This window comes from Chaetodon auriga, chromosome 8 (genome assembly GCF_051107435.1).
Source record: "Chaetodon auriga isolate fChaAug3 chromosome 8, fChaAug3.hap1, whole genome shotgun sequence".
In the NCBI taxonomy this organism is placed as follows: domain Eukaryota; kingdom Metazoa; phylum Chordata; class Actinopteri; order Chaetodontiformes; family Chaetodontidae; genus Chaetodon; species Chaetodon auriga.
This window is the reverse complement of record NC_135081.1, coordinates 14,681,721-14,703,098: the sequence shown is the minus strand read 5'-3', so window position 1 is coordinate 14,703,098 and position 21,378 is coordinate 14,681,721. Positions and strand designations below refer to the sequence as shown.

At 44.2% G+C, this 21,378-nt stretch overlaps 1 protein-coding gene across 1 annotated transcript in view; it reads left to right on the top strand.

The window, feature by feature from the left end:
• adamtsl4 (ADAMTS-like 4) overlaps window positions 1-20,116 on the top strand; it is a 33,384-nt gene extending 13,268 nt beyond the window's left edge. The window contains exons 5-17 of the mRNA XM_076738188.1: window positions 5,074-5,176; window positions 11,182-11,321; window positions 11,797-12,001; window positions 12,504-12,688; window positions 14,428-14,593; window positions 15,163-15,423; window positions 15,621-15,750; window positions 16,458-16,662; window positions 17,239-17,412; window positions 17,503-17,682; window positions 17,811-17,990; window positions 18,125-18,272; window positions 18,364-20,116. Coding sequence (XP_076594303.1) covers window positions 5,074-5,176; window positions 11,182-11,321; window positions 11,797-12,001; window positions 12,504-12,688; window positions 14,428-14,593; window positions 15,163-15,423; window positions 15,621-15,750; window positions 16,458-16,662; window positions 17,239-17,412; window positions 17,503-17,682; window positions 17,811-17,990; window positions 18,125-18,272; window positions 18,364-18,494 — 2,208 coding nt within the window. The 3' untranslated portion in view covers window positions 18,495-20,116. The remainder of the gene's footprint in view (window positions 1-5,073; window positions 5,177-11,181; window positions 11,322-11,796; window positions 12,002-12,503; window positions 12,689-14,427; window positions 14,594-15,162; window positions 15,424-15,620; window positions 15,751-16,457; window positions 16,663-17,238; window positions 17,413-17,502; window positions 17,683-17,810; window positions 17,991-18,124; window positions 18,273-18,363) is intronic.
• Window positions 20,117-21,378: the final 1,262 nt, after the last annotated feature.

The window sequence follows — 21,378 nt, the reverse complement described above, 5'->3', positions numbered from 1 at the left end:
TGTAGAGCTGCTGTATGGAAAGTGGAACACGGAAAGGTTGTCATTTTCAGTGCCATTTCCAGCAAAGTTCTGGTTTCATTTATTGATCTTGTGGTTGCAGTGTTTATCTGGTGTTTTCTTCCCTTTTTCTTCTCTGCGTACAGCAGTGAAGCTGTCTGAGGCCCGAGCTCAAATTTCTCCTAGAAAACAGCAGCAAATTTTCTGGCCGTTAGTTCCGCGCGGCACGGGCCTCTTCCTTCAGTCGCTGCTTGCTGTTGATAGATGAGCAGAGTTTCCTCTGGAGGACTCCTGACTCGCCCCCGGGGTCAAGGCTGAGAGCTGGGTGGTGCCCCGCAAAGCGCCGACGCGCGGCCTCGGCCACAAGATTAGCTGGAGAATGTTAATCGCCGAGGACAAACACATACATATTAACACATGTCATGGATTTGTGTGCGTGCATACAGTGATTAGTCCTGTCGAGTGGAGTGTGTTGATTTATGGTTACGGGGGCCAGCGGTCAGTTTCTTTGTCTGTGCAGTGTTGCGGTAATGCCTGAGGAATGACCGCCCAGCCTTAACCTGTTCATGTTATTGAGGTGATACGGCCAGCTGTGCACGCATAGGCTTGCATGGAAAAAGGACGATGACGGCGACGGCGTGTCACCTGGGCCTTTCCTATGGAAACACACATGTGATGAAAGGTTCCCACTTTCCTCATAATCTGTTCCCCCTCAAAACTCATTAGTCTTGTCTGGGTTTGTGTGTGTGTTTGTGTTTCATGTATGTGTTATGTTTGATCAGGACCTTGGCTTGTGCCTGTTTATATGTGTGTGGTATTTGTGTGTGTGTGTGTGTGTGTGTGTGTGTGTGTGTGTGTGTGTGTGCGCACACAGAACAAAGCTTTCAGCCCTCAGGCAGTCACCATCCCTCCCCCCTCCTTCTCCTGCTCCTATATGGTGCACACAGACCTCTTCTCTCCAACAAGGTCGGAAAACACATCTATAACTTTCACAGCTCCCGTACAAAAACACTTGACTGCGTCTCTTTCAGCGGCTGCATTCACTTTCCTTTTGCCTGCTTCTCTGCTGCCATCCATCTTTCACTCCTTCAGACTGTCAGTCTGCGACTCAGAAGCTGCCAGTTTTTATGTCTTTCACTTCAGGCTTCCTTTATGTTTGCTTACAGCTCAACAAGCCTTTCAGTGTTTTTAAGTTGTTCTTTTTCTAGGTATTTTCATTTTATTTGATAAATGATTTGTGATTGCAGTTACAGGGAAATCCTGGTGTTACACAACTTAGCTCTTCAGTTTTCTAGTTTTCACCATCACTATTATTGGCAATTATATCACCAAATTAACTGCTGAAATCTGGACACCCAAGCAGAAGATTTTAAACAAACCCAGAAACTAGCCAAACTTATTTGGAAGAGACTGACTGCTTCATTCAACTTTTCAGTTTTCCTGTTCAGTGAGGCTTCATTACCAGCATTTTGTTTACGCTCACTTTTGGTTTAACCTTTAAAGTGGTTTAGGCTTGACAGTTGGCTTCTTTATATCCTGTAAACATCATATTTCTTCTCCCTTCGGACTTCATTGCAGTGACGCGATTGCAGTGTTCCCAGATCTGAGTCATTGTTTCAGTGAGCATAATGAGCTGATTGAGTTCCACAAGGAGCGTAAATGATCACCACAACTACAGAAACAAGACCCAAGTAGTTAACCAAAAACAAAAACGTATCAGCTTTTCAGTCATCTTTATTTACTCTACATTTACAGCTGGGTGTTGTTTTACATTTTCAGTACAAGTACGACATCTGGGTTTGGGTACCAAAACCTAAAAAAGTGTTTTTATTGAACAAAAGAAGCTGAAATTCCCAAATGTTGAACAAGCAGTCGCCAAAAAAACGTTGCTGAAAGAAAACCATCTGAAACACACAGACAAGATCATCAGTGGAACAGACATGTGATCCCTGCTCCTGGTACGTTACAGATGTTGATGTTCTGTGCTGTAGCTGCATTTTGGTCAGTACCAAATGAGCATTGAGACTTGATTCCCATCTTCAGTGTCCTGGTGACTACTAGCTACGTCCCTGGTTTGGTTTCGGTCAAGGACCTTTGTTGCATGTCAAACCCTTCCCTTCCCTCATTTCCTGTCTGTAAGGACGGCTGCTTGTCATGATGACCCAGAGGCCAATCAGATATTTAACATTCTTAGAAATCTTCCGGTGTTATCTGCCTACTTACAGTCCAGTTAGGACTCTTTAAAAAAGATTTAAAAAGATGTTTTTGAGTGTTGCTTAGTGATTGAATGCTTTTCACTCTGTTTGGTACTTGTGGTTTTGCATGTTTTGATTTCATCCACAGGCCCAGGCCCATCCTCGCTGCATTTCTCTCCTTCCATCACCCCCCTCTTTAAGGATTCTGCCTCTGTGAAAGCCATCTCTCTCTCTTCTCTGCCCTCCTTGTCCTATTCAAAACTACCACCCTCTCTTTCCCTCCCCAGCCTGTCAGTCCACCCCTCCCCTCTCTTTCTTCGGTGGTTATGGGGAGACCCCCTAACCCTGCACTCACAGTAAATGAGGTAACACCAAAGTGCACCAGTTCTTAGAATAACACCCGAATTCTCCTGCAGAACCATGAAACCCCAGTGAACACGTCTTCTCTCGCTCTCTTTACTCTCACTTCACCTCCCCTCCCTCCTTCCTCCATTCAGTCCATTAGCCTCCCTCTGTTTTTACACACCCTAAACTCTTTTGGGAGGAGAATCCGCTCGCCCTGTTGCTCTCATAGAGTCGCTAACGCATGACTGCACACACTTGACTTTTTCTGACATTCCCTCTTTTCACTTTACATTCCTTTTGTTGTCTTTTATGGAAGCTCCTTCTTCCTTTCTTTTTTACTGTGCTGTAGCATCCCATCGCTGCACGCACACCATCCTTGCCTGTGTGTGTGTCTTTGAGGGTGGTTGTCTACACTTGTTTATGGTCTTACAGACACACACACACACATGCACAGATACACAGAAACTATCCAGTCTGAAATGGGGCCCAACATGTTTATGTCCAACAGAAATATTTACAACCATAACCAACCACATTTCACACACACATCCGGGCAGATTTACACGATTACTTGAAAACATCAGGTCACATACGTACACTGACCTTCAAGCGCCCACATACACTCACGTATTCAGTGGTTTTAGCCGCTCACGTATAAGAGGCTTAAACCAGGCTATAACATATTGCGTGTAAATAAGACAAAAATAAGTCTGTTTCAGCAGTGTGAAACTGTGGCGGAGTGTACCACATAAAGTTTCATGAGCTGGTTTCACACTTGGCCAGAACAGAAACAACAGATGATCCTTATGAGGGCCTTGTGACATGACAGCCGCATGCCTTCACTCACACACACAACACAGTGAAAATGTGAAATCCAGTCCATGCTTTGACAGTTTATCCATGAGAGTCTTTTAGTTACACTTACACTGTAGTCACCGAGGCTGGTTCACATGGGAAATGTCAATGTGTGTGTGTGTGTGTGTGTGTGTGTGTGTGTGTGTGTGTGTGTGTGTGTGTGAACTTGACTGCTCCCTTGCTCTTGCTCTCTCCCAGATGAGTGACTAGGAACTTTACAGCTGTTTGTGACAGCTGTGTGTGTGAAGAGAGATTCAGCAAGAAAAAGAAAGAGGAACGAATCAAAGAAAGAGAGGAGTGAAAGACAAGAAGATTGTGGAGCTGACAGAGATTCAAGTTGCAAGGAAATCTGAGAGCTCTGTGTGCGGCATGCAAGAGTGTGTGTGTGTGTGTGTGTATGTGTGTGTGTGTGTGTGTGTGGTGGGTGTATGTTCGAGCCAGCAGTATATCAGAGGGCTGTAAACTCGGTGGGTTTTTGACCAGGCAGGAGGGTTGTGGCTTCCCACAGTAACCATACCTGATGAGACTGAGTGTGTGTGTGTGTGCAGTGGTGGAAGAAGTATCCAGATCCTGTTCTTTGTTAAAAGTGGAGCACTGAAAATACTCCATTATAATGAAGTAAAGGCTCTCAAAATGTTAGTCAAATGTTAATGTTATTAAAAATGTTTATGTTGGAAGTATAATTACCAAAATGTACTTAAAGGTTTGACTCTATAAAATATGCTCATCACCACTCTCATATCTGTCCATTGAATACGATGCTACCGCTAGCAGCCACTTAGCTTAGCACAAAGACTGAAAGTAGGGGAAAGCTCTCCTGGCTCTGTCCAAAGGTAATAAAATCTGCTTACCAGCATCACTACGGTGTTAATTAATAAGCTTTTAAAGACCTGGTAGGAAAAATTTCTTACCTTTGGCCAGAGCTAGGCTGGCCTTTCGCCCTGTTAGCATGCTAATATTCGCTAATTGGCACGAAACAGCCCAGGCTGGTGGAAATGTTGCTAGTTTTGCAGGTGTTTGGTCGAGTACTTTACTCGAGTAAAGTGCAAGCACCTCAGAATTGTACTCTGTGTGTGTACCCGTGGGCTGGGGTAAAACTCAGTGAGTTATAGTCAGTTGAGTATAAACCAGCAGAGTCCAGTCTGCCTGATGTTTCAGCTGTTGTTTAAGGGCAGGTATGCTAAAACTCTTTCCATTGTACGGCTCCATAAGGACTCTGCATGAACGAGCACAAGCTGGACATGTGCTCAGCTCACACGCACACACACTGACACAAACACGTGCTCACACAGTCACTCACATTCTGTGGTCATGCACTGAAAGCCACGGTGAATTTATGTGAGCAGCCGCTTCCAAAAAATCTATTATTTCCATATGTTTCTAATACACTCGCTGACTGCCAAAAGCAGCATGGAGACTCCGAGCGTGTGTGTGTGTGTGTTTGAGTGTTAGCGCATGGCGTGTTTGTTCTTACCTCTATGATCTCAAATTAATTTTCCCCTTCTTTATTAGCTGTTTTCCTTTGCCATTTACTCACAACAGTCCACTCCACCCTTACTTATCCAGGGAGTTGGAGAGAAACAAGCGGTGGTTTAATAGCTTGGTGATTTCATACGAGTTCAATGCGTGGCACTGCTATTTAAACCCTTTCTCTTTGTCTCTCTGTGTTTCTGTCCTGCAGGTGTGTGGAGGAGGTGCGTTGGAGTCCAGAGCAGAGCAGTGTGCAGCCTTTAACACCCAGGAGTTCATGGGTCGCCTCTACGACTGGGAACCTTTCACTGAGGGTGAGGACGGAGTTAACACACACACGGTAGTTTACGGTTTAGCTGCACGGTGCTTATATGTGATAATAGGCTTATAGCAAGAATTAACTGCTGGGGAGGGGGGGCGGGGAAAAAGCGTCAATAAAGAGTGTTTTTAAGTGAGGTAAATGTTGCTCTGGTATTAGTGTGTGTTGGCAGCCCTCCACTGCATGCCCAACCCACCACAATCCCTCGTCTCATTGGAGCAGGCCTGCAGTTCATGTTGCGTCGAGGGTGGCGAGAGTCAAGGGGAAAAGAGAATGACTGGAACTCAATCTGCTTTTATTCTTTGCACAAAACGCTCTCCCTCCTCTCTTTTTCCTCTCATTTGTCCAACATCTCTCTTCCTCTCCTGCCAAGCTTCTCCTCCCAGCTCTGACTAAGCACACAGATTCCTACTGAGTGAGATAAAGAAAGAGAGAAGGAAAGACAGCGAAAGGGAGGTGAGAGGTGATGGGATGCAAGTGTTTTGTCACATGACCACTGGGAGCAAAGGGAGACAACGTGGCCTGTGTGTGTGTGTGTGTGTGTGTGTGTGTGTGTGTGAACGCGTCTTTATTCCTCCGCCCTTAACGCGTGAGCGTGTCCGTGTGTGGTGGTGTGTGTTTGTTTACTTTGTCTTTAAGTGTACAATAGTTCAGCGCAGTGGAGATTGTGTCTATTTATCTTTGTTTTTCAGTGCTGGGGGGAAAGACAGAGGAAGAAAGAAAACACTAAACAGATATTTGAGGAATTTGATAGAGAGAATATTGCAAACAGGGGGATTTTGGGAGTGAAAGAATGGAGGAGGGAAAGACAGAGAGCAGAGAGAAACACAGCTGTGAAATGATATCAACAGTTTTGTCATTAGACTACATATGTGCACACAAGCTGCTGTGTATTTGCAGTGTGGGCATTTTTGGCAAGTATGTTTGTGCACTGGAGTTAAATGGCTTAATGGACCTGAGGTGATATGTTGTGCATGTGTGTTTGTCTATCTGTCTATGTGCACTGGTGATTACTGTATCAGCTGGCTGAAGTTCCTCAACACACACTGTGAGAGCCAGACACACTACATCAGCAGCCACATGCATGAGTCTTCAAACAACACGCACTTGTCCAAATATACACAATGCACAAAGCTAAAAACACAAATAAGATGTTAAGAAGAACAACACAGCATAAAAACACTGACAGTTAAAGATGCACTAAGCAATATTTTATATTAACACATATTCAAGAATGACTAAACAAGTTAAGTTTACTCTTAGTGTTTGCATCCTGGGCCTTGCTTCAGTTGCCTTACTTTCATATTGTAAAAGTAATGTGTGCTCTGTTCCTTTCTGTGTGGAGTCTGCATGTTTTCACCATACCATTGTGGATTCCCTCCTACAAATCCAAAGATATGCAGGTTGGAGTGGATACCATGGATAAAATGATGGTGTATGTGATTTTTATTTCAACAATGTTTTGTGATGTGATAGATTTTCTGCAAAATCAACCAAGGATAAAGCAATTTCTGCTTTTTTATAGCTGAGCAATTAAGAAATTAATTGAACAAAAATCCAATTTTGCCATAAAAGACAGCTACAATATGGCAAAATTTATAGTGGTAGACAAATGTGTCTTCCAGTATTTGTCCCTGCGTGCATTACTGATAGCCTATATATTTGAATGTATATTTGAATATGAGTGTGAATGCTTGTCTGCCTATACGTACCTATATATACCCTGTCATGACTGAATGTACCCAGGTCGCCTGTCATCCAGTATGAGCTGGCCATCCACCTGCGATCCTGCATGCTATAAGCGTTTATAGATAATGGATGGATTACAAAGGTTATTTCCATTACTTGTGTTAAAGGTCAGAGGCACGTGCTCTGCTGGTAGAAGCCTTCCTCAAGGGCACACAACACTGAGGGAAGGGTTACACCTTAAAGGCTGTACTGATGTTTTTTTGGCCTCGTCAGAGCAGCTTAAGGCCAGGTTTGAGGGCAGATCTAGACAGTGTATGCTGCACATCTGTACTAGGAGTCACTGCGGGGGTATCAGCAGGAGTCTAACTGTCTGCATAAACACACAGGGGCTTTCCATTCACCCACCCCCCATCTGTGTGTGTTTTTGAGGGGAAAGAGTGAGATTACTACTGTATTTATCCTGAATTGAGCTGCTCTTAAATTTTCTCTATCTGCTGTGCGTCCTTGCCCTCTGCTTCACTCGGGCTTATTTTAAACCATCGTGTTCCTGAGATCTGCTGAGAAAAAGAGCAGACCGGACAAAGAGAGAGAGGAGGGGAAGAAAAACAGAGACGACCCCTGATCGGGGGGTAAATCATGGTTCTGGCATTAGAAAGACACATCTTTGTCGTATTACTGTGAGGATTTTCTTGGATTAAAGAAGCCACCAAATGGCAGATGTCACATTTATTGGTGGCTGTGGTATGTCTAAGACGGGGGTAGACTCAGCACTGTACGTGTCAAAAGTGTTTGCAGATGACGACACGCACTCGATCTGCGCTGGAGATGATCCTTTTCCACTCTGCTAAGTAAACCCTATCACGCTGTTTACTCCAGTCCAGTCCCATTGGCTACAACCCAAACCTTCATATCTAGCTTCCCATCAACACAGTGGAGGCTGCGAGGAGTGTGTGTGTTTTGACTTCGAATGGTGTGTTAGTAATTTCTCTCCAGCTGCACTCATCTGTTAGGAACTTTAGGACGGCGCTGCATATATTTCAAGCTAGTATTTATGTTAAACAGTGCAGTGAGCTCTTGCTGCTTAATGTGTGATTTTTTTGCCTCCGAGGTGACAGCCCTGTTGTGAATGTACTGCAAAGCATTGTGGCCCGTGTTTTGCCACTGGAAGCTTCGACTGTAAAGCTGCCACTATGGTTATAAACACAGAATGATCCTGATTCATTTCAGTGGTAATGTTTCCCCCCACGAGCTCAGATCTGGATAGCAGTACCTCTCCAGCTTTGCAAGCGCTGCACGTGCAGGTGTTGTTTTACTTGAATATTCCCTTTTTTTCAGGCTTCATCCCCTCCCTGCGCACCCATCCTCCCCTCTTCCTGTCCCACTGCCTCTCTCTTTCTCTCTCCCTGTTGGAGTTTGTTTAGACGGAGAGATAGTGGGGAAGTATATTTAGACAACATATATTCCACTGTCTGAACACTAAGCTCAGAGAGGGAGAGAGGGAGAGAGAGGCGGTGGAAGAGAAAGAGAGGCCAGAGATGGAGACGAAGAGAGAAGCGGAGAAGCAGAAAGAAGTCGCAGAGACAAATGAAAGATAAAGACCAAAAATAGAGATAGGTAGAAAATAGATTCAAGGTGATTAGGAGCTGGCGGGTGCTCGAATGTGACTTCAGGGCAGGAAGAAGAGGAGATGGAGAATGAGGGAGATGAGGAGGGAGAATACAGGCCGAGAGGCAGCGAGTACATGAGTGGCAACACGTCTCCCACTTTTAGCTCCCCCTCTCCTTTCTGTCACTGACTCCAGTCTAATCTCTCAAAGATAACTATGACAGACGGAAAGAGAGAACCAGGGTGGAGAGAGAGAGAGAGAGAGAGAGGGTGGGAACACGGCCTCCCTCTCTCTTTCTTTCTAAATATGTACTGTATATCTGCCTCCCTGCAATTATCAGACAGCAGCCAAAGAATGGCAGCAAATGAGTGGAGACAGAAGTTTGGCTTATTTGGGTGGTGGTCAGTGACTTTCATACGAATGTTTCACATGCTTTCTCCTTCACTATGTTTTAGAAACACAGGATTCATGCATTTAAACTCTTGATAAGCCTGCTTTTATCTGTCACTACTCCTGAAACTCTGAAGTATCGTGTAGTCAATGTTTGCCAATGCTGAAGGACCACCACTACATTTTATTTATAAGCAAATTGATGTACCTAGTTATGCATTACCTTCATCTCTCTACAAAGTTTGTGGACAGACAAACATCTAGCCTGGGTCACCTGCAATCTGACCACTTCCAGCCACTTAGTGCAATAAAATACACTTAATGTCCTTAACATATTTGCTCAGGCAGACAACCAAAACCCACAAGGCACAAACCTGTACGTGGTGTCTCAGTCCTAAGTTAGCTGTTTTTTGTTGAGACCTACTTCGTGGCTCATCTCTGATGCGGATGTATTGGAAATCTACCGTAGAAAGCCTAAAGCAGGCCACTTTTTTGTTATTAAAATCATACTTGGTGCACTCGTATATATGTGGCGAAGCATTGTTGTGCTTCAAAGTAGAGATTCAAGGAAGGTCAAGGAGTATGTGAATGCATGTGTCTTTCCTTGACTTCGCGACATACCTTTTGCCTTCTGTCTTGCACACGCAAGGTGAAGCCAGGGGTCTGGTATTTGACCTTTAGTTTTTGTTCTTTGAAGATGGCAGAGGCTTTGAGTTACTTGCTGATGATGGCTTATTGAACTGGGAGAGGAAAACTGTCCATGGTGAAACAATCTTCAGTGTTGTTATATGAAAATGAAGTGGCGTTAATGTAATATCAGAAGCACACTTTACTTTAACATGTCAAAAATATTTCCCAAAAGAGCAACTTTTTTGAGAGAAACGCCTATTTTTCAAACTGCTTCAAGGACAGAATAATATGACTGCAATAGCTTTTGACCACTTTTTGGCAAGTTGTCATACTGTTCACATTTATGTAGAATTCAATGGTGGGTCCATTTCTGTCATAATTTGGCAGAGACATATGACACCGCAGTGAGAAGTCATTCTTTCAGAAGCACAGAATTTGTCCTTTTAACCCCTGAACTCCCAGCTAACCCCTCCCTCCCATCTGCAACTAAATCTTTGGCGCCTTACTCACACTGTGAGCTCATTTCTTTATGGTTCTATTTCACATACACACACACACACACACACACACACACACACACACACACACCAGTTCTGCACAAGGGCCTTTAACCTCTGTCACACGCCTAATCTCTAACCTCAAAGAGAAAGATGGACAGTGGAGCTTCTGGCTGCCCTTTCCTGTCTTTAATAACCACTCCTCTATGTCTTTGTCTCTTCTTTAAAGGATTAGATTTAAAAACTTCAGTCCGTCTTCAGCCCAAACTGACACCGACTCAGGTTACATCACTTGCGGCAATTTAGCAGTTTTCGCACAGCTTCCTCTGGAGCCACAAAAGGCTTTAAACTTGAACTCCCCATGATCTGTGAATGGACTTTGGTTTTTAAATATGGCACCCCTGCCCTTTAAGCACAGAACACGAGGTAGGATGTTGTTAGCCTAGTTCAGTATCGACACTGGAAACGGGGGGAAACAGCCTGGTTCTGTCTAAAGTTCAAAAATATAGCTACTGTACCAACGCTCTAAAGCTGTGTGTACAATTTGTGGTCGTAGAAGCTAGAGGTTACATGATGTAACTATAGAAAGAAAGCGTACAATATATTTCCCAAGATGTTGAACTATTCCTTGAAACCTGCCTATTGTATTTCGCCACATAGACACACCCGTGTTACTTTCACTTTTTTTGCTCGTACCACACCCCATTCCCCTCGAGATCCTCTGTATTCTGCGCTCATGTATTTGTCTGCCTGTTCTCTGGTACTGAAGGACTTTCACTTCCTCTTTTACCTTGAAGCTGTCTTCTCTCTCTTTGATTCTTTCCTTCTGTTCTCTCATTCCAAGAACATGTCTCTCTGCTGTGTGTTCTGGTTGGGCTCCTCACATAAATCAAACCTTCCTCAAGCCTAATGTTTACACCTCTCCTCTGGGTATGTATCTCCTGGGACGGTGCAGCAGTGAGTGCACTCATACATGTGAGCAGCAGGGGAAATAACTAATCACTCTGGTGCTGTCTGACAGTCAGGGGTTATAAGGCCTTACCTCGGTTTCCTGACCACATGGAAAGATGTTCATCGCCCAGCTGGGTCCTCTCCACGGCAGGCAGATGCAGGAGATCTCACAGCCACACATGCCGAAAACAAACGCATACGTTGTGCAATAATTATCCTTTGCTCTGTGTGTTGCAGTTGGTGTGGACAAGCAGTGCGAGCTGACCTGCAGACCGGCCGGCTATCGCTTCTATGTTCGCCAGGCCGAGCGTGTCAGAGACGGGACCCCCTGCATCAATGTCAGCTCAAATGACGTGTGTGTAGAAGGACAGTGTCTGGTGAGCGCATTTAAACTTGCACGTGTGTGAGAGTTTAGCTTCAGGTGACTGAGTGCAAGTCCCTCCTGTCTAGCTGTGGCTTGACAAAGTCCAGAACCTGGCTCTCTTAGTCTCACTTCTGGAGTCTGATTTAAGCCTCACATTCAGATTCAGGGTGTCTCCAAACTCTTTTTATTACCCTTCTCCGGGCCTCTTTTCTCTGCATCTCTTCCCTCCCTCTCTCATTTGCACTCTTGCTTTCTGATGTTGCCCTTATTCCACTCTTTTGTTTCTGGCAGGAATCTGGCCAGCAACAGTTACCAATTTACACAAACAGCGTTGAAATAAACACTGGCAGTCAATGTGAAATGTCAACAAGATCGAAATTAGCCATTCTCTGCTCTGTCCCCGCCTCTCCTCCCACATATTTCCCACTTTTTTCCCCCCTCATTGTCCAATCCATGGCTCACATCTTTTCACCTTCTTCTCCTGCCAGACGGAGGGATGCGATGGGGTACTGGGCTCCGGTTCTGTGATTGACAAGTGTGGAGTGTGTGGTGGGAGGGACGCCTCCTGTCGCAAGGTGACGGGAAGCTTCCAAAATGTCACGGTTCCCCTTGGTTACCACAAGATCCTGGACATCCCACCCGGAGCTACATTCATTAACATCACAGAGAGACGAGCCAGCCCTAATTACCTGGGTAAGACCTAATAGACACAAACAAAATCATGCATAGACACACACACACACACACACACACACACACACACATGCAATATAAGATTTCTTGAATAATACTGGTTACAGCTCCAGTAAATGTGAGACTTTGGAGAGGGTATCACAGATTTGGGAAAGAGATTTGGCCCATGAGCATGTGTGTGTGCTGGCTTGGACTACGACTGTAAATTTTGTGGCCTCACAGACTCCAAGCAGATAAAGCCAGTGTTGTTAGAGCCCATAAGGAAGCAGTGAAGTGTGTATGTGTGTATCTGAGTGTTTGTCCCGCCAGCCCCCCGTTTAGTAATGAGACAGCGCTCCACAGTCCGTGTTTGTCTGTCTGAGAGTGTGTATTTGAGCTCATGGGGGTTTCCTGAGAAGTCACCACTATGTAGACTAAACAAGGTCAAACTAAGAAAAGAAAACTTGAGTCAAATTTTGCTCTATTCATCTACCCCTCTGACACTCAACTCCTCTTTCTCCAGCCATGAGGAGTGGTACTGGGGCTTCAGTGGTGAATGGGCGTTGGGCTGTGGACCCTCCAGGAGAGTACCAGGCAGGAGGGACTACCTTCACCTACACCCGACCTAGAGCACAGGCGGAGGGGGAGGAAGAGAGAGGAGAGTCCCTCAGGGCTCCAGGACCCACCACCACACAGCTACAGCTGTATGTAAGTACTTGACCACGGGAAGGCATTGACTTTAACCATGTAAGCAAACATGAACCCAGGCATGGCAAAATTAAGTTAATGACAAAAACCGCACACATACACATAGACACACAAGTGCACACATCTCCATAACATCGTCTTAAGCCTGAGGCGATGCTGTCCTGCTCTTTGTCAAGATCGTCCAGATAGGCAGCATTATTTTAGCATTATGGTGGGATAAAGACAGCTATGCCAAAGCTTAGCCTGAGCCGTATCGGACTATCCGGGGCTTAATAGTAACAAGTCTAACCTCAGGCTAAGATCTTATTAAAGAACAGGAGTCATCTGCAGCTTTGCATCCAGCAGCAACAGGGCAGGAGGGGGTAAAAATAGCAAGAATCCACCGAAGCCAGACTTTGATCTCCTCTGGAATCACCAGCATTTTTAAGGCTTAATGGGATTTTTTAGGAAGACATAAAAAGACTAAAAGTCTATAACCTCGCCAGTAGCCGTATGAGGCAGTAGTGCTCATTACACGCTGGAAAACAAATGATTTGATGGGTGAAAAATAGAAAGAGTGTGTAGAGCCCTGCCACTGGTGGGACAAAATTACACAGTTTGGCCTCTGAGAAAGACCAGATCAGAAGTGTTGTATCTGTTGGACACTGGCTGCTTTAAGACATCTCAACTTGTCTGACTCAGCATGCGATCACCGGCGCTTATATCTGTATAGCGTAAGTTACACTCCCCTAGCTACATCTTTTATTACGGAGAGCCACTAGGGAGATGACCGGACTTGAACTGGGGATTGTAGCAGTTCATGGTTGGCATATAACCACCATCAGCCAGTTATCTCAGCTTATCTTAGATTGAATGAATGAACTTGTGATTTTTCTCATAACGTTTTCTTCTACTCCATCCTCAGCACCGTCACCGTTGCGTGAAGCAGCACTCAAACTGTGTTCTGTAAAACTGAACACTGAAAGTGAACATGCTCTGTTCTACAGTGTTAATTGTTTCTTTCAAATGTAGTGTATCCTGTGTTTTTGGTAGTTGCTGGGCCCTGAGGAAAGCAATCCGCTTGTGTTTGCAACAGCAGCGTCAACAGTGATGCCACTTGAAAACTCCAGGGGCGGAACATTGTCTGTTTCCACTTTAACACAGACACACACACACAACAACAAGTTATAATTTGTTGTTTAACATGTACAAAAACCAGAGCATAAAAGCATCTTTTTGGCTCTCACTTTAATCCCTGCATTGTCATGAGCTGAGGTGACAAAGCTTGGATCACCAAAGTGATTAAGTCATCCAGAGTCATCCTCTGGGAACCATGAACCACTTTCATGTCAATCCCTCCTATATTTATGGAGATACATAACTGTAATAGTGTTGCATCAACAGATTGAACTGTATTACATCGCAAAAAATAGCAGATCAAAATGTTGTTGCCATGGGACTCCAGCTGAATAACTTTAGCTGACCTTGACTATGTTAAGTCTTTTGGGCTGCAGGGTTTCATAGTGAGAGGGGCGACACATAGTGACAAGCATACGCCCTGCTGAGGCATCCTTGAGCATGACATTGATTCCCTGCCAGGACCATAATGGCCGGTCTGTAGCTCATCCTGGCCTCCAACTTCCCTGTGAAGGAAATGACACAGACGTTTCTCTATAGGGACCCGTTTTAGGGTGTTTCTTGTCACTGGCATCTTTTCACCTCCAGTTCTGTCTGCTCTCTCACCCTGTTTTGCTCTGCAGATCATTTTCCACAAGGAGAACCCAGGCATCGAGTACGAGTTCTATGTCCCCGTGGAGAAGAAGGAGGTAGAGAGGGAGAGGCTAATGGACAGAGAGAGGGAGGCACCCAAAGAGGTGCCCAGAGAGAGGCACAGGGAGCGAGAGCCTGGGAGAGCACCTCTTCGCAGTACGTCCAACGCACATCAACTTCTTCTTCTGTTTGGCAGCTCTGTTTTCCGCTTGTTCCATACGGTAGCAAAGACTCCGAGTTCTCAAGTCATGTACAGTACATAGTTGAATCTTGTCAGTGTCAGAATTGAACCCTAAATCAAGATCTCAACATTCATTCTTTCCAAATTACTCAAGGAAACACTGGTGCAGCCCATGTCTTTGGAGAATGATTGGCGTGTTTATGGATCAGGATGGGTGTGGTTGTGGGCCAAGTGGGAGGGATTTTTTTTACAAGCGTGTTTGTGTGTTTGTGTATGACCTAGAAGGGAGGCTATCTGGTCCACATGTTCGCTGTCATGAGACCCTGACCTCATCATGACATCATTAGCCTCTGACTCACTGCCTTCCTCCTATTCTAAATATTTCAACATTCGTGTTTTGCCTCTTTCCTCCCTCTTTATCGCTCTTTTCTCCATCTCCTCCTCCTCCTCATGTCTGTTTCCCAATCTTCGCCCCTCTCTCTCACCTTTCCTGGCCTCTCACTAATTTGTCTTCATGTCCATCTATGTTTTTCATCTCCTCCAGGTCCTCTCACTGTGTCAGTAGAAGACCCTCCTCCAGCCCCCCCTCCTGTTTCAGTCCCTTCTTTCCCCTCTTCCTCCTCCTCCTCTGTCTTTTCCCCTCCCTCTTCTGACCGGTGGACACCTGAGAGGTCACGTCCTCGAGGCTCCGCACCCAACAGGAATGCTCGGATCCCCCCTCGCACTGACCTGCCACTGGACACTCAGCCACCATTTGTGTGGAGGAGAGGTGGACTCACTGAGTGTTCTGCTTCTTGTGGCAAAGGTTAGAGTCTGATGAGCCCAGTAGATCTTCATATATGTGTCATTTAAAAAATAATTAAAATGAAATAGGCAAAATGATCCTTACTTACTTTGGATAATATGATGGCTCCCTCCTCTGGTTGGTGGGTGCAAGTACAAGCAGATGAGCTCATGTCTCTCTCTCACTCTGTGTATCTATCCATCTCTTTCTCTCTGTAGGTTCTCAGTACAGAGTCATTCTCTGCATAGACCGCCATGCAGACGAGGAAGTCCCAGAGAGGAAATGTGACTCTGCAGCCAAACCTGTTCCTGAGGAGGAACCTTGTAACACACATCCCTGCCCACCATTGTGAGAAAACACACTGTTAGCTAGAAGAGATACACATTATATGGGTTTATATTCAGCTCTTCAGGAAGTGAAAAAAAACACATTTTCCTGCAGAAGTGAGTGCATATTTCAGAGCTGATAAGTGCACTGCATGAAAACCACACTGCAAAATCTCCTCATCAAGTCATTTTTATCTGTATTTGGTGTCGTTGAATCTGATCTTTTTAAAATAAGTAAATGTGGTCTGAATAGTTTTTATTAGTTTCCAATGCATATCCCCTTGTTTTCTTGATTCAAGTGCAGCAACCTGCCTTATTCTTTCTTGTCTCAAGATACAGGCACACATTTGTGGAAAATTCTTGAAAGAAGTTGATGTCTACTGTAAACAGGTTTACATTATGTCACTGTACAGGCAGATTTCTGTTTATGTTTTTCAGTGTCAGACAAAATGGACTTGATAAGATTTTCTTAGGTAAAAAGCATGATTAATAGAAAAAAAAAAACATGTAGTGAAGACTGCACAAACTAATTATAATGAATGGAAACCAGTGGATAGCAGGGAGGAACCAAATCATACTTACAGATATCTAAAACCCATAATTTCTGGCTGACCGTTGACATCATAGTCAGTACATGCATACATGATTTGTAGTGAGCTGACATATGCAGATCTTATTGATTTGAGTTGTATATCTGAAGGCATGTGATTATGTGATATATTCTCTCAGCTGGGAGGCCAGTTCATGGTCAGAGTGTAGTGTGTCCTGTGGCCCCGGCGTGCAGCAGAGGCAGCTCCAGTGCAGGCAGAGCTTTGGGAACCGCTCCACCATGGTCCACCCGCAGCGCTGTGCCAACCTCACACCACCAGAGTCCACACAGGCGTGTCAGCTCAGCCTCTGCTCCCACTGGGAGGTCAGATCCGAGTGGAGCACGGTAGGTCAACAACACCAGTATGAGACTGGGAAACGCATCTGCAAATGGGTCTTTGTACATGGTAAAAAAAAAAAAAAAAAAAAGAAAGAAAGAAAGAAAAGAAAAAGAGGCCAAGTGATGTCTCACAGGGTCTGCAAACATAAGACAGACTGAAAGAGACAGAGTGGGTGGAGTTGGGTTAAAATAAGCGAGAGTGTTTGCGTCCATGGCGTTCTCTTTAATTTTGGTATGGTATTTTAAAATTATGGCACTGTGGCTCTATCATCAATGTAATAAATACATACTGTGCCATGGGTTGGGTTGCAATAAATCATATTTTAAGATGATGGTTAATTAAAGTTTTTCAATTACTCACACATTTTGGGTAAAGTTAAAATTTATAATAGATATCACTCATAAGTAAAGCACACAGTTTCAACCAACCAACAGCTGTTTATAGTTTTACTGTGGCACAGCTGAGGATAAAGGATTAACTGATTGATAATCAACCGTCAAGCCTTTTCTTAACTCCTCTCATGCCTTTTCTTTCGGCTACTTATATTCATTTGAGTTTTTCTCCTCTCCATTTTTTCATAGTGCTCAGTGGACTGTGGAGTTGGGAGGAGGACAAGGAGTGTGCGCTGCGTCAGCGACCAGGGTAACGTTGTGAACGACAAGGAATGCAACTCCAGGGCTCGCCCACAGGGAAGTGAGGAGTGCAACATGGGGCCGTGTGTAACCAACTGGTACTTCACTGACTGGTCCAACACTGTGAGTAACACAAATGCACAGAAGCGAAGGAAGAAACATTCACAGCACTTAAGAGTAATCCTCAACATGATCTTTCACTTTGTCCCTCAGTGTTCAGCGCAGTGTGGCCCCGGGGTGCAGAGGAGGGAGGTGGTGTGTCTCACTCAAGGAGGGATCAGGGAGGGCGGAGGAGGAGGCGACTGTGTGGGGGAAAAACCGGCAGAAATGAAGGCCTGCAACGGGGGTCCCTGTGTACCAACAACCATGTGGTACAGCAGCCCCTGGACACAGGTAGGGTGGAGGGGGTGAAGATTGAATGAAATGAATGGAGGAAAATTTTGTATAGTGGTTTTGGGGTAAAAGAGCATTAATACACAGCTACTGTAGTCCTGATGAAGAGGTTTATCTTCTTTTCCCAGTGTAACGTCCCATGTGGGAATGGAACTCAGCGACGAGACATCATTTGTGTCCAGAAGACAGGGAATGATTTTACTGTCGCACCAGCCAGTGAGTGTGCACATCTGGACAAGCCTGCTGCGGTCCAAGAGTGTGAGATGGGAGAGTGTCAGCCACGGTGGTTCACGACAGAATGGAGTGCGGTGAGCGACAATGAGACGGGGAGCGGGATCTGAGAATGAAGTGTCGCAAAGAGAAATGATGTGACGGAACAATCAGATCAGGACAACTTTAGTTTATAACCGAGTTCTTTACACTCTCTCTGCCTTTGTTCCAGTGCTCACGTTCTTGTGGAAAAGGCCTACAAATGAGGGAGGTACGGTGTCTGACACCAGACAAAAGGCACAGCCATGAGTGTGATTTGAGCCCCAAACCTGAACAGGAGCAAATCTGCAACACAATTCCCTGCAGTCCACAGGTCTCAGGTCAGTGTGTGTGTGTGTGAGACGTTGCGTTCGTGCTCATCTTGGTCTTTCTCTCTACCAACCTCTTTGTCCTCCTCCTCTCTGTCCACAGATGAAAACTGCCGGGACAGACGTCACAACTGTGTGATGGTGGTCCAGGCCAGGCTCTGTGTCTACTCCTACTACAAGAGCGCCTGCTGTGCCTCCTGTACCCAGAGTGCTCAGCGTGCCAAGAGGCACTGACCAGCCAATCACAGAGAACCCAGGTGTGCAAGAAGTCAAGGATTGGGTCAAAGGTGCTGATGACAAGTCTGTAGAAATGGACAGCCGAGAGTAGACACAGTCCCTGCGATGGCTGTTGGAAAACATTTAGCTATTTTCTCCTGATTCTTCAGGTAAAACACTGTGAAAGCAGGCGGTTCCTTTTTCCAGTTCTCTGTATAGAGTTTTATATTGTCTTTTAGAACCACATATTCCACTGAGTTTGCATCAGTTTACTTTATGCATTAGCTTTAACAGGTTCACAGTGTGTCACACAGGGCTGAGTGATGCATTTGCGATGATTTCAATTCTGTTCTATGACTGAGAGATTGTAATGGAAGGTGCTCACAGAGGACACAGCTGTGTTTCAGCAGCAAATTTAACCTTTTTTTTTAAGATTCTCTATAATCAGACATGCATACCACTAATTATGAAAGGAAATGTGCTGAACAAGTGATTAGCATGTGTGCTAGATAAACTGTGTATACTATAGTACAATGTGTGCTGGAGATCTACTGGAATAGATCTACTATGTTTCTGTACACTGCAGATGCAGATACCCCCCAACTAAGCTAGAAGGAGTTTGTTAACATATCATATGTCTTTTTATGTTTGCCAAAAATGGTGTCCTCTTATTGTGCAGTTCAGTATTTGGACAGATGAACCAAAGGTGTGGGGTGAGCATGGCAATAAGTGACCAAATATATGAGAGCAGGAAAAGGTGAGATTGATCCCAAACTAGAAGGATAATATACATGGATGCTGAACAAGCAAGCTGGTCCTTCAGTATATTCTTGTCAGTTACAGGATGCTGTACATGTAGGTCTTATTAAAGAGAGCCGTTGGAGTTAAAATCCACAGCTAAGGTGTTAAAACTCCTAGTTGCAGATACGTTTCTTCTAAACTAAAAACAACAGCTAGATAGAGCTGTAAAAAAAAGAGATAAGTGATAAGACTGGTGTGGTTCTGGACTTCTCTTGTCACCAAATCACGTGGAAAGACCAAACCAACAATGTGTTCATTTGTTGGTCATTACTGTCCAACTTCCCAGCCATGTCTCTGGCACTAAGCCCCAAGTCTGTTTGTTCCTACTGATGATGTAAACCTCTAAAACTGATCACAAATATATAGTTTCATTTTTTAAAGAACATGCTCAGTAATTTTCTGAAACAGCTGGGCACTGTAGTTCTTAGCAAACCAGAGAAAATAGTGCATTTGTTAGGGACTATTTGCAGCTGCAGACTGACATACATTTGTGGTGTATGTGGGATTGACTCAGAATAAACTGTCGTGCCCATGTTCGTCTTAATGAAGGAACGCGTCACCCAGTGCAACAGCGCGGCTCATTTTTGAGTTTTTTGGAAACAGCGGAGCTCTGCAGCACAGAGAAACACGACATATTTCATGCGATTTCTTGGCAGTGAGAAAATATTGCCTTTAACCATGAACTTGGTGGTGACTCACAGCTTTGGAAATGTGAAACAGCTCACTCCTGGCTGACCTAATTTAGCCTTTTAGCGATCACGCCACCACCACGACAATGCCAGGTATTAAAAGAACAACTTCGTGCTCTCCCTGTTTTCTCACCTCATCTCAGTGTATGTTTTATTTACATCCATCATCACCTTTTTGGGAGGATATGATGAATCTGTCCCATGAGAGTAGGAGAAGTCAGAATCAGGAAACCTCATGGGGACTGAGAAAGCTGCTTTCTTATAACAGTCTTTTAATAATTAAGTTCATGATATGGATCGAATGCAACCATTCTGCTTTGACCTGAAAGTAAATATTTTGCGTTCTGAGGTGGTAACCTCTCTATATGTGTGTAAGTACTCTCTATGCATTTTCTCTCTTTGTCTTTTAACTGATTTTACTTTGCTCTTTTACTCTTCCCACACCTCCCAAGAAGAAATACACACACAATACACCCCACCCACTCAAAGGTGAGGAGTCTGTATATTTGGCAGATATGTTTTAATGTCTATAATTTCTTTGAACATAGTAAGCGCTTATGTTTTTTAACTGAGTAGATTTATCAGAAGTGTTGTTGTAGACTGCATTCATTCACATCTAACTGTCATATAACTGTTGTATTTCGCATTTGAGAAGAGAATCAGTGACTATTTTACACATGAATTTTTGATGTTTGCGTGCACGTGTCCATGTGTGTATGTGTGTGTGTGTGTGTGTGTGTGTGTGTGTGTGTGTGTGTGTGTGTGTGTGTGTGTTTTGCAACTGCAGGCGTTGAATGTTTCATTCTTGTCTCTAATCCCTTGTAGTAAAAATAACTTTTTATATAAAAACAAAAAAAGGATAGTAATTTATCTATTATCTGAAGAACATGTAATTTATTTTCTGTTTTGAGAAGCTGTAGCAAATTTCCTTTGTTACACCCAGAGTTTAAGAGATTGTTATTACTGATACTGATTTTTTTTTTTCTCTTTTTTTGACATGCAAAAACAAAAACAGTGTGGAAAAATTATTATCTCAAAGCTTCATTTTAAATAAAATTGAAAGAACAGAGAAGTTCAGTGGTGTGTGCTTTTGTCCTGTGAATAAGGGTGATATAGCCGATTTCCTCCAAACGATGGCGCCGTTGAGTCTCCTACGTGAATGAACGGGACTAGTTCTCGACATCTAAATGTCTCCTTTTGGAGCCATTGTGACAAAAAGTCCTCCATGAAGCAATGATTTTATATGGACTATGGTGTTTCAATGTCTAATACGAAGGCATCATTTCCCATCCGAGTTTATCATGCATACTGTGCCAAACCCTCAAGGATGTACTAAATTGGCCAGAGAATCGGTGATTTTAATGTGCTATTTTATTTTGCTTTGATCCTAAAAGTTGTCACACTTTCAGTCG